General features: G+C 34.8%; 1 protein-coding gene across 1 annotated transcript in view; it reads right to left on the bottom strand.

The window, feature by feature from the left end:
• The window catches only part of LOC118000055 (arylacetamide deacetylase-like 2), a 29,205-nt gene extending 15,841 nt beyond the window's left edge, over nt 1–13,364 (bottom strand). Inside the window, 5 exon segments of the mRNA XM_034989578.1 lie at nt 1,840–2,011; nt 4,055–4,124; nt 9,498–9,685; nt 9,687–9,715; nt 13,227–13,364. Coding sequence (XP_034845469.1) covers nt 1,840–2,011; nt 4,055–4,124; nt 9,498–9,685; nt 9,687–9,715; nt 13,227–13,364 — 597 coding nt within the window.
• Between the last annotated feature and the right edge of the window lie 648 nt (nt 13,365–14,012).

Below are 14,012 nucleotides of genomic sequence, written 5' to 3'. Positions count from 1 at the left end.
GCGATTTCTGAGTTCAGCTATGAGCTTTCTATTATCCTCACCATTCTTCTCCTTTAAAGAATAAATAAATTTATGATTCGGTATTCTGAAAAAAAAAAATAGAGAAGTTGGAATGCTTCCCAAATGATTGAATGAGGCCAGTACAACTGTTATATCAAAACCTGACAAAGAACTTTTAAAAAATAGAAATCAATCCCTCAAATCTTTAATTTTAGCAAATGGAAACCAGTAATATACAAAAATTTAAGTCATCATGACCAAGTGAGGCTCATGTCTGGAATGCAAGCATAATTTTACATCTGAAAACAAATTCACGTAACTTAACACATTAAAAGAAAAAGGGATACAGATCTGTGATTCAACAGACTTGCACAATTCACAGATCTGTACCTCTGAAACAAATAATGCAATATATGTTAAGAAAAAAAAAAAGAAGAAGATAGTAGGAGGGGAAGAATGAAGGGGGGGAAATTGGAGGAGACGAACCATGAGAGACGATGGACCCTGAGAAACAAACTGAGGGTTCTAGAGGGGAGGGGGTTCGGGGGATGGGTTAGCCTGGTGGTGGGTATTAAAGAAGGCACGTTCTGCATGGAGCACTGGGTGTTATGCACAAACAATGAATCATGGAACACTACATCAAAAACTAATGATGTAATGTATGGTGATTAACATAACAATAAAAAATTTTTTAAAAAAAGAAAAAGGGAGAAAAATCACATGGTCATCTCAATAGATGCATTAAAAACATTTAGCAAATTTGGGGTGCCTGAGTGGCTCAGTCAGTTAAGCATTCAACTCTTGGTTTCAGTTCAGGTCCTGATCTCAGGGTGGCTCACCCTCAGCACAAAATCTGCTTGTCCTTCTCCCTCCTTCTCTGCCCCTCTCCCACCTGCTCACTTGCTGGCGATCTCTCTAAAATAAATAAATAAATAAATAAATAAATAAATAAATAAATAAATAAATAAATAAATAAATAAATAAAATCTTAAAAAAACATTTATCAAATTTAATACCTATTTATGGGAACACTATCTGCAAACTAGGAACAGAAAGGATTTCCTCAACCAATAAAAGCTGCAAACTAGGAATAGAAAAGACTTTCTCAACCAATAAAAACCAACTATGAAAAGTTAACATCATATTTATTTGTGAAATGTTGAGCAATTTCCTCCTAAGATTCAGAGCAAGACAATTATATTCAATATCATCCTGAAAGCCCTAGCCAGTGCACTAATTAAGAAAATTATAAAGATTGGAAAGAAAGAATTAAAACTGTCTCTAGTCATGGAAGACATGATTGTGTAGAAAATCCTAGAAACTATCAAAAAAATACTAGAATCTATAAGTGAAACTTTTAAGGATATGATTTTTTTTTAAATGATATGATTATAAAAGGTCAATGTAAAAATCAAATGTGTTTCTATATACTGTCAAAGAAACACTTGAAAAATATTATTTTACATGAAAATTTTCCAAAATAACTCAGGAATAAATTGAAGAAAGATTTGGAAGATATCTACATTGAAAAAGTAAAATACTACTTGTCAATTTAGAAATTGACAAGATATCCCAACATTTTGATGGAAAAGATCTAGAGTAGTAGGAACAATTTTGAAGAAAAGACAAAGCTGAAATCAATGAAGTATCAATGGAACAGAAGAGAGGATCAGAAATAGTCATATTATGGTCAACTGATCTTAGACTCAAGCATCACTGTAATCCAATGAGAAAGGATGATCTTTTCAACAAATGATGCCAGAAGAACTGATTATCTGCACAGGAAAAAACAAAAAATGAGTTTTGACCTCATCCTCTCAGAATAAAGACAAAACATACCTGTTGAGTCACTCTTGTTGCCAAATTGCCCCCAGAACTGTCTCCTGAAATACAGATTTGGGTGGGATTTACTCCATATTTTGTAAGAATTTCATCTTGAAGAAAAAACTTAACTGCAGTGAGGCAATCTTCATATGGAATTGGAAAGTGGTGTTGAGGAGCTAGTCTATAGCTTTAAAAATGAACAATTCATTTAAACAATTTTTTAAAGTACCATTTACGGTTGTATCTTTCCATGTAGCTTTTAAAAACCAAACAGATACAATTTAACACCAGTCTCTACTGTTTAACCTTCCAAAAATCAAACTTGAGTTTTTCCACTAACTCCTTATTATTTGAAAAAAATGAAAATTGGTATAAAGGTTTTTAACCTTGTATCTAAGTTCCCTGGATAGCATTGTGTGTGAGGAGTAGGGGATATTATGAACTCCCTAAGACTGTAAGTATAATTTTTAGATAAAGCACATTTTGGATTGGATATACTTTACAGCTTATATCATCTTCTCAATGTAACTGATGATCCAAACATTAAATATATATATATATGAAAAGCACCATGGATTTTTGAAGGCAGCAGATCTAAGAGAATATTATAGGCAAAGTATTATATTTTTTCAAGGTCATTTAGAAAAAAATTCTACATGCTTGCAATGTACATATCTCACCATGGATAATCCCCAGGAGTTGATTTTAGATGAAAATTTTGAAGTATAAATAACATTTTGAATATGGTAGGGAGGTCGATTGTTTCTGATAAATTCATTTATAAGGCAAACTATCACACCACACTTTTAATGGATATAAATGGACTTTTCTCCCTATACATGTGGACCAGTAAAAATAGAATAATTCTATTAGCCTGTTATCTATCAGGGCTAACTTTTTCTTTTTGCTCTTCAGAATAATAAAATCTGTAAATATATGTACTTAACATTAAATGCTGGTGATATAATACTTAAAGTTTTATCATAAATTATTATTTAGAAAGTCCTAAACGAAATATAGGTTAAACTCACCCCAAAGATGTTGGTGTCTATACTTTAAATGCAGTAGATTTAGACTTTTTAGGGCAAAGAACAACACAAATCATAAGAATTTGATAGGATATATACGCCAGACACAAACATATCACTATATTAAAACAGATTTAAAATGAGAAGGTTTAGATTACTTCCCAAAAAGCTATGAAGGTAAGGGATGTCTGGATGGCTCAGTTAGCTAAGTGTCTGACTTCAGCTCAGGTCATGATCTCAGGGTCCTGGGATTGAGCCCAGCTTCAGGCTCCCTGCTCAGTGCAGAGTCTGCCTCTGTCTTTCCCCCTGCTCATGCTCTCTTTGTTTCTCTCTCTTTCAAATAAATAAATAAAATCTTAAAAAAAAAAAAGCTATAAAGTTTTTAAAAAAAGTAATGTCCTCATATTATAAATTAGAAGTATCCTTGAAAATAGGAAGTTCTAGTTATTGTAAGTAACCATAATGACAACACTGTCAATCACTCTTTAGATGATCAAATTGTCACTTTAGTTGTCTCGTTAAATTTTCATAGCTTCCTAGCTAAAAAACAAACAAACAAAAAACCTATGTCACCATGTCCTCTAAGAACTATTGGATTAGAAGTCTCTAAGTATGTTTTTGTTACTATGGACTAGGGAAGAGGGGTCAAAAAATATTCCTCTTAGGGATGTCAGCTTCAGAAATATAGACGGTACCCATCTAAGAAAATATTGAACTGTCCTGAGACATTCTGATATTTTCTAGCAAAATCCAGAATATAAGATCACTTCTCCTGAGAGTGACTTAAAATTCTTAGCTGATCCCAAACTTTATCTCCTACATTACTCTAAACAAGAATTGTTATAAAATAAAATATTTTATCCCCAACCCCAACACCACCTACCAACCCAAATGTGTAATAATTTATTTCTTCCTACCTAGCTATGTTATCTGGGACACTAGTTGGGACCTAAGTTTTATGTGTCTAGAGCAAATGTTTCCAAAAATGCTCACTCAAGGATGTCATTCAGAGACTCACAGAATCACAGAAGAATATGAGATAGTGGACTCTTTTGAGGAATGGTCTATGTTACAATGGTGACAAATAAAATAGAGTGATTTTTAAAGAATTATATCTGAGGCATAGTTGACTTGATTTGGAAATCAAACCTCTACTTGGTGAAGGCAAAATCATATAGTAACAAAAGAAAAGCATCTCTTACTCCACTCCTACAACAACAGCATTGAGTTTCTTTGCAGTCCATCTATTCAGGGCATCAAAAGCCATATTCTCTGAAATGAAGAAATAAATGTCGAAGTACTCTCTGTAATTAAACAGCAACAGAAATGCCTACAGCTATGAACTTGGAGGGAAATGTGATTTGTGAGTGTTATAAAGGAACCTATATTTCCCATTCCATTTTTATGCAGAGGGACCAGAATCAGCATGACACACTCTACAGGAGTGTCTCCTCAGTCACTGTCTCCAGAGATGAAAAGAGGACTTTGCAGCTTGGTGGTTTTGAGGAAGAGAAACTAGGCTCAGCCCATTCTAATTTTTCTCTTTTCATCTGCTGCCTGTCCACAAGGATCCTCACTCCCACGAACCTTCTGTGGCTTTTTGCATTTTACTTTGCTTGTTCCTTCAGGCAGCAAGTTTCATAGGGAGGCAGTGTGTGATTGGTCAGCAGGGCCAGCCACTACAGATGAGTTAATCTAACTCAAGAGTGTCATAACAATACCCTAAATACACATTCTCTAAAGCCTTCTTTAGAAATAATGGTTATGTTTTGACTGTCATTTCCTTGAATTTTGTGTATAATCTTCAACTGATTCAGAATTCAGGGGAGAAAGTAAGTAATAGATGTACTGACTCTCTGAAACCACAGCACTCGATAATACGGTTCTTTGAACTTCCAAATTATGTGAATATGCCACATTATAAAACGTTGCAATAACCTTGGTATTTAAGACAGAATCTAAGGAAAAGCAACTAATTTTGAGAGAGCCTCTGGCAAGTCAGTATGCGGACTTAGATGTACATATTCATTTTGGCACACATGACACACAAGCCATCGTCCCTCTCCCCAGTATACACACATATCTCATCCCAGGTACCTCTGAATCCAGTTTACCAATGCCCTAGCCACAAACCTTTGGCAACTCTGTGACATCTGCTATTACTTTATTTACCACAGGATCTTAAATATTCAGAGAATTCTAGAGCTGTGATCAAATTCCAAACTTTTCCAAGATGTCTCCTGCGTGTTAACAAAACTTCAAATTAAAAACTAATGATTATGTTATGTTAATCACCATACATTACATCATTAGTTTTTGATGTAGTGTTCCACGATTCATTGTTTACATATATCACCCATAACATAATAACAAAAAAATAAAAATAAAATAATAAAAACTAATGAAATACTGGGTGTGTAACTACCATGAAAATAGAAAAGTAAGTCAGGTAGTTTTTTAGGTAGAAAAATAATGTTTTCATTAAATATTGAGTTGATAATTTGCAAGACAAGGCAATGGGTAGATAAACACCAAAACGTACAAGACATAAGAACCGTCTAACCCTCACGCTGAAAGCCCCTCAGTGATATGTTTCAAACTTGTCTTCATTTTTATTTCCCAATACTTTTCACTTGTCTCACAACAAAAGTCGGTTTAAGTTTTCTGTTTCCCATTCTTAATCTCCAGCTGTCCTAACTCATGATCTTTGCTGATATAATCTGTTGGCTCATGTTTTTCTCTAGGTCCAATTATTGAGTTTATATCACTTGAAGAACCCAGACAGAAACAAGAAGATATTAGGTTAGATGTCAAAAAACAACCACCACAGTTCTATGTAAAAAAGTCTACTAGAGAAATATCTTCTTATATTTCTTAGTTCTCAAAGCAACTTCAGCAAGTTTAAAGGAGAAAAAAAAAAAAAAGGAAGCCTAGGAAACAAAGAAAGGAAATTGAAATTAATAAATACCAGAGAATAGTTATAGTGTCTATGTCCTGATTTGTCAAAAAATAGAAGGTATCTAAGTCTTTTATAGTTCATTTATATAAGTTCTGATAGATCTATGAACAAATAATGTCCAAATATAAAGTCAAGACACAGAAAGAAGACACAACTGAAATTCAGCTGAACAAGAAATTAGAATGTGTGTCCTGAATAATAATTCACACATTTTTAAGAATTACTGATCATAATCATTGCATTTGTCAATAAAGGGGAAATCAATCTGATAATCAGGAACACTTCTAATTTATTTTTCAAACAAAGTGATAATTTCCCATCTGTGAACATGTCTCTTGTGCTAACTGAAGTCCCAGGTAATATGTATATGGATACTTGGATATTTCATAGACCTTATAAAAACCTAAATGGCATTAATACATCTCTTTAGAGATAAATGAGGTCAAATTGGTATTTCATTTATCTTATATATCTTATCTTATAATGTATTTTATAAAGGAAGCAAAGTATTCCAACCACCCTAATGCCTGACATAAATTAAATTATAGGTGAAATCTAATTTACTGAAAAGATTAAGGAGATAAAAAAGACATAAAAGTACTGGGAAAACATTTTGACTAGTAATCCCTCCAGAGAACAACAATAAAATTTCCTTTCAGTCATTCATTTGTTTTCTCAGTTTATTTGTTGAACACTCATTGTATAGAAAATGCTTTGGTAGATGCTAAGAGGTGATTCCACTTCCTGGAGAGATGCTAAACCAAACATGCAACACAATTATAAAACAAAACAAGGATTGTTGCCATCAGGTAAATACAAGTTGCAATGAGCCATATAGCAACATTGCTAAAGTCTTTTAAAGCCAGAGAAGACTACACACACACACACACACACACACACACACACACACACACCCTCACCCACAAAATGATGCTTTTCATGAACATAAAAGAGTGAGCAGTTCTCTTGAAGTAAGATGGGAAGGACATTCTAGAAAAGCATAGCCAGGTATAGAAATAAGAATTCACAGAGGGTTTGGGAACTAAATATTACAGCTCAGTATGCTTGAAACAAAATCATGAAGGGAAGCATTGGCAAGAAAAGTTAAAAATGTAAGAACCTGGAAATCTGAACCTCATGCTAATGGATTTAGATTTATTTTATTATGTGATGAAAGTCACTGAAAAGTTTAAACAAAGAAATCATATAACCAGATTTGCATGTTAGAAAGATCCAGTACACTAAATGTAGAAGATGAAATAGAGTTGAACAGGACACAGGCAGAGACATCAGAAAGGAACATCTTTAAAAGATCATGAAGTACTAAATTGTGTTAATGAAGTCAAAATATTCAGAAGTAGAGTGAATGGGATATGGTAATTTGATGTGAGCACTAAGGAACTATAAATAATTGACCATAATTGCTATTTACTGAGATCTTTCAGATGTTGGTTTAGATGGATGGTGGTTTTTTGGTTTGTTTTCTGAGGCCATTTGGACACAAGACAATAAATTGTGTTTGGTCCTATTGAGTTTGAGATGTGTGTGGTTTGTCCAGTTGTAAATGTCTAAGTGATAGCTGTATATATGGATCCAGGACTCAGGAATACTATCAGGGAAGCAAATTCAGGACTGGATGTCAGCAGTACATGGATATTTGGAGAAGAGAAGAGATTGGAAAAGAGAGTGTGTAAAGTCAAAACCCAAAGGTAGGGAGAGAATTCTGGGGGGCAAGAATATTTATAGGGGAAAATGAAGGGGGGGAATCGGAGGGGGAGACGAGCCATGAGAGACTATGGACTCTGAGAAACAAACTGAGGGTTCTAGAGGGGAGGGGGGTGGGGGGATGGGTTAGCCTGGTGATGGGTATTAAAGAGGGCACGTACTGAATGGAGCACTGGGTGTTATACGCAAACAATGAATCATGGAACACTACATCAAAAACTAATGATGTAATGTATGGTGATTAACATAACATAATAAAATAAAATTTTAAAAAAGAATATGGAAAATCTGTTATTTTCTTTGGTTTGTTTTTAAAGATTTTATTTATTTATTTATTTATTTGTTTGTTTGTTTATTTGAGAGAGAGAGAGCATAAGCAAGGGGAGTGAGAGGGACAAGCAGACTCCAAGATTAGCAAGGGGTCCAACTCGGGGCTTGATCTCATGACCCTGAGATCACGACCTGAGCCAAAACTAAGAGTCGAAGCTTAACCAACTGAGCCATGCAGGTGGCCTTGTTTTGTTTTTAAATGAGAGATGAGAAAACAAGGAATGACAGAGGAAATCTAGGAGATACTTTGTCATAGAAACAGGGAGGAGCAGTGCATGTCAAAGAGGAGAAAAGATTAGTCTTCATCAAATGCAGTAGATTGTAGAGATCAAGGAATTAATTAAAGGTGGGAAAAGAAAGGAGTAGGGAAGGACGAGAGCTTGTAGGGCAAAGAAATGGGTCTGAGAAGGAAGGGAAAATGAAAGGGACTGATTACACAGAGGAATTCACGGTCAAGTGGGAAAAAAAAAAAATTTAAGATGAGAATGACCATAGGGCACCTGGTTGTCAGAAAGCTAGGGAGAAGATAACTAGAAAGGCAAAATTGCAGCCTACCTATTTTAGCATTTTGTATATTAATCTGAGTTTTTGTGCCTCATTAATTTTCCATGCTAATTTTCTCTATGACTAGTCCTCATAACTTATATTTGATTAAGTGTAGCTTGCTATATTGCCCATATCTTTATAAGGTTCTCAAACTATTTAGAACAAAATGAGGCTTAGAGAAAGGCAAAAGGTAAAAAAAAAAAATCATTTATTACCTGTTTATCTGTCCTCGGTTCTATTCATTTGTTTAACTAAATAGAACAGTGCCTCCTCCTTATATACCAGCACCACTGGATCATCAAGTTTTTCAAAGTTCTCATAAAGGGAAATGTATTTATGTTTGTGTTTTGAATCTGTTAAATATGCCTCTTAGAATCATTGCCAGAGATAAATAGGGAAACTATACCTCATAGGAAGAGTTCATTTTTTTTAAGATTTTATTTACTTACTGGACAGAGAGAGAGAGCACAAGCAGGGGGAGCGATTGGTAGGCAGGAAGTACCCTGGGATCATGACCCGAGTCGAAAACAGATGCTTAACCAACGGAGCCACCCAGTCTCCCCAAATAAGAAGACTTTATTATAAAATCGGTCTATTTTGTGTTTTCCTTTAAGAATCAAGACTAGCTACCATTCTAAGATTTATCACTGTTAGCATTATTGTTATCAGTAACTACAAACTTCACCTTGTAGCCACCAACAACGTAGGACTCTGATTTACCATTTAAAACATCTGCCTCACTTCAATGCTTCTGCTCCTGAATATATTCTGATCCCAAAGAAAACAAGTTATACTAATTGATTCATTCATACCCTACTTTCATTTGATATGAATTCATTCAATATAAAAGCTGAGAAAAAAATTCTTAGCAAAACCAAACAACCAAATCAAACCAAAGCAGAAATAATGATCTCCATGATATTTTTTTACCAAACATATGTCTGTGTCTCTCTCTCTACTAGATATCTAATATTTATAGCTACACTTATACCTATTATACATATAAGTATGCATATTTATATTAAAAAGTTCTTATATCAAAAATATACAGCCAGTTATAGTTTTTCCTTATATGATGAACTTACTGAGACTTCTGAAACAAAAGGCACCACCGTGAATATAGATTACAGCTCATCTTGAGGTTTCTGACTTTCTCTTTGGCAAGTACAAACATACTGGAATGTCAACAAATTCTGTATCCATCACTGTGACATACTCATTGGAAACTGGCTGGGTATGGCCCAGCCTCAATATCATGGAAATAAGCTCTTCTCATAATACCCATACTGTCAAAACACATAGCCTATAAAAGCAAACAAAATTGAACATTTTCATCTTTAACATCAAATGCATAGAAAGAGAAAATTTAAAAAACATAAGCAAAATAAACAGAAATAGAATGTTTGTAACAATTATTTCCAAATAATACTATATAGATCTTAGTCTACAAGCTTGTTGAAAATCTTAAGTGTTCTGTATTTCAGATTAGTAACTGTGTCATTCAACAGCTGTCAGTTTACCAGCAGTTTTTTTTTAATGTCCATCATAATTATTTTTTTTTAAGATTTTATTTATTTATTTGACAGAGAGAGACACAGCGAGAGAGGGAACACAAGCCGGGGGAGTGGGAGAGGGGGAAGCAGGCTTCCTGTGGAACAGGGAGCCCGATGCAGGGCTCGATCCCAGGACCCTGGGACCATGACCTGAGCTGATGGCAGACACTTAACGACTGAGCCACCCAGGCGCCCCCATCATAATTATTTCTTAATTGTAAATTCTTATCTGAAAAATGTCTAGGTCTTGTGCCATGTTTTCTTTTGTTTTGTAGGCATGCTGTCACATTTTTCTTCTTTATGGTTCACTCTATTTAATCCAAAATTTTAAATGTTGTCTTATGACCACACTATTAGTTATTTAAATGCCCTGGTTTTCAACTCCAAATAGATTTATGTCCTTCACCCCCCAACCCCGTCCCCGAAATCCCATATTTGATATCACTGAAGAAAGCTCTCCCTGGTATTTCTGACAACTTTTCTAGGATCGTTGTGACATTTCACTGGACAGTTTACTCAAAAGAAGAACCTTAAAAATTACATGGTCAATAAATAGTACATTAAGCAACCTTTCTTCCTACAATTATTTCCAAGAGTTTGAGGTAGTAAAGAACATCTAATACCTATACTTTAATGATGCGGAAGCATGCAGAAGCTCTTAAATTGCAACCAGGAAATGTCAAAGCCAAATCTGCACCCATTTTTCTAGACCAGTCTCTTAGACTATCACTTACTGACTATATGACTGGAAGCAAACTACTCTCTACTTCAATTTTTTAAATCTTAATAATAATAATAATAATAATAAATAAATAAATAAATAAATAAACCCCTCGGTGGGTTGTTGTAAGATTCAAGTGAGTTAGGACTTTTAATATACATAGAAGAGTGCCTAGCACATGTATATGTTCAATAAAGCTTGTCTTATATAAGTATACTTCACTAATAAGGATTCTTAAAGGGGCGCCTGGGTGGCTCAGTTGGTTAAGCATCTGCCTTCAGCTCAGGTCATGATCCCAGGGTCCTGGGATCGAGCCCCGCATCGGGCTCCCTGCTCCGCGGGAAGCCTGCTTCTCCCCCTCCCACTCCCCCTACTTGTGTTCCCTCTCTCGCTGTGTCTCTCTCTGTCAAATAAATAAATAAAATCTTTAAAAAAAAATAAAAATAAGGATTCTTAAATAATTTCATGCTAATTGAATATAATCAGGTAGAGTATCCCTTAAAGCAAGTTTTTGGTAAATGGGTAAATTACACTAATATTTCATTTAGTGAATTGAATTTTAAAAGATTTTTGGCAAATTGCCTTGTTTCTCATTTCTCAGATATTTTCTGTTTCTGAGCAGATACTTAAGTATGTTTTGAACAATAACAAAAGTACCACTTTAGAGATTATTTTGTGCCCTTCTAGCATATGTGATCTGTAATTCACAGAGCAATCCTGAAAAGTATTTATGATTAGTATCCTCATTTTATAAGTATAAAAAAAGGTACAATGAAGGGCTAAGGACATTTTTCAAGGTTGGACATGCTCTTCTACCAAACTCAGCCTTCCAATTTAACATATGATAGACATAACGATGCATTTTATTAACAAGTTTACTTTCTCAAGAACTTTGATTTTCACTTCCCTTTCATATGTTAAAGAATTAATTTTTCTTCCTGGTATCTCAGCTTTGATTTACAAAATTCAGTATTGAGAAGGAATAAAACTGTTTTCTTTAATTTTTCTTCCTGGTATCTCAGCTTTGATTTACAAAATTCAGTATTGAGAAGGAATAAAACTGTTTTCTTTAGAACAGCCAACGACTGTTAATTTTACTAGCATAATCCTTAAAGTAAATACACGGATGCTTTTCTTATTATCTTTTGAAAAATAAAGAACAATCCATATACAATATCAAATCTATAAAGGGCATAATTTTATTATAGATGGGCAATGGTGAGAATAATTTGTAGTTGAAAAAGGAAAAGCCTTGGGCGCCTGGGTGGCTCAGTTGGTTAAGCGACTGCCTTCGGCTCAGGTCATGATCCTGGAGTCCCAGGATCGAGTCCCGCATCGGGCTCCCTGCTAGGCGGGGAGCCTGCTTCTCCCTCTGACCCTCCCCCCTCTCATGTACTCTCTCTCATTCTCGCTCTCTCAAATAAATAAATAAAATCTTAAAAAATAATAAAAATAAAAATAAATTAAAAAAAGAAAAAGGAAAAGCCTTTATGGAGCCAGTACTTGCTTTCACATTATGTTAACTCCAGGGGGAAGAGCATTGCGGGAAGAGAGTGTTCCGGAGAAGGTGTACCTTGAGAAGTACCCAGAGAGATAAGTATCAGGACTTAGCAGACACAGACAGGAGTTGGCTGTGCTTTCACAGAACTGCTGTCTGCTGTACAACGTACCAGGGCACAGCCTGTCCCTCTGAAGCCATAGATTTCTCTCTCTTCTCTGATCATTCCTTGCTGCCATTGTGTCCTTTCAGCTTCGTATCGCTTCTGTCATCAAAGAACATTTCTGGGAGCCTTTGTTTGGCAGAAAGAGTATGAACTTTGAAATGAGGTATCTGTGGATTCAAATTCTAAAGTTGTCACTTTCTAGCTGTATGAGCCCCTCTGAACTTCTTTGTCCTCCTCTATAAAGTGATACAAATAATCAAAAGGTAGTGGGGATGCACAGAGGTATAGATTATAGAAAGCCCATGTATTCTAAAAGCTCAAAAATGCTAGTTTCTAGTCATATCTCCCCCTCACCAAGGAGCTATTTTTGCTTGAATTCATAATCGACCCACGTATTTCAAGTCAGACAATCTCTGAAACCTAGCAATTTAGAATTAAAGATAAGCAGTGGAAACCATTGAGATAGTGAGAGTCCTAAATTAACATCCAGTGGGTACAAACACCAATAATGTTTATCTGTATAATATATATAAGTAAAACCTAACTGAAAACTCAAATGTGTCAAATATAACTCAAATGTAAGTTATCAAGAAAACTTCAAAACTTTTCCCTTCAGCAATACCACTTAATGCATATCACAATAGACACAATCTTTACATTTAGCTATAAACTCCTGGGCAGCAAGAATTCTACCTCACTCTGCACAGATGCAGAGGCAGCAAGTTTTATTTACTTACTTTTATGTAATTGATCTATTCTAACAAACAAAGAAGCAATGGTTATTTCAAAAACAGTAACTACTAAAAAGTTCATAAGCACTGATTTTTTAGTCAACAAGGCGCTCCAATATCCAGAAGAAAAAAATGTTAATCTTACCATAAATGTGCAAGTTTTAGCAAATATATCTAAGGCCCCTACTTTCCAGTATTCTTCAATGTTGCCCGGTACGGTGATATACATATGAGAGGCAAAGAGAGCACAAAACAGCCCCAAACAGAGAGCTTTGAACCCCATGATATCCCTTTCTCTAGCCTCTTCACAGTGCTGACATTAAAGTGTTTCCACAAATACTAACTAATAATTAGCAGAACAACTGTAGATTGGGAACGCTTTTGGGTAATATATGATCATCTTAGCAGCATGAAGCTAATTTTTAATTCAAAAGTTATTGCATCAGTAATGACTCATTTTTGAAATACACAGATTCTGAGACAGATATTATAACACAACAGTTCATGCCTATATTATAATAAGACAGTTAACAACTCCCACAGTGTTTCTTCACCCTGTCATACTGTTGTCATGTTAAAGCAACTTAGGTGTGAAATCAGAGCCTACATGAGAGCTCTTAAGATACCACAAAGTAAAATTTGTGATTGGTTTTTGTAGGAAAAGAATTTTTAAAAAAATTAGCTGATACTTAGTCAAAATGCAGGCTCATGCAACTTGCATGGATTACTATGTTAATAAACCCTGCTTGTTGTGGTGGACCAAACTTTGGGCCAAAAGATAAGGGGTGTGGAGACTTGTCCATATGCCATTATTCATCATGCTAGAACTATAATAGTCTGAAGTACCACAGCGCTCAGTATAAGTATCTCAGGAAACACTGTTTTTTAAATGATTACACAGTGACTTTGTTCTTATGGGTTAAATGGTAAA

Source organism: Mirounga leonina, unplaced genomic scaffold (genome assembly GCF_011800145.1).
Source record: "Mirounga leonina isolate KUSES-001 unplaced genomic scaffold, KU_Mleo_1.0 Mir_115, whole genome shotgun sequence".
Classification (NCBI taxonomy): Eukaryota; Metazoa; Chordata; class Mammalia; order Carnivora; family Phocidae; genus Mirounga; species Mirounga leonina.
This window is presented reverse-complemented; position numbering and strand designations above follow the sequence as displayed.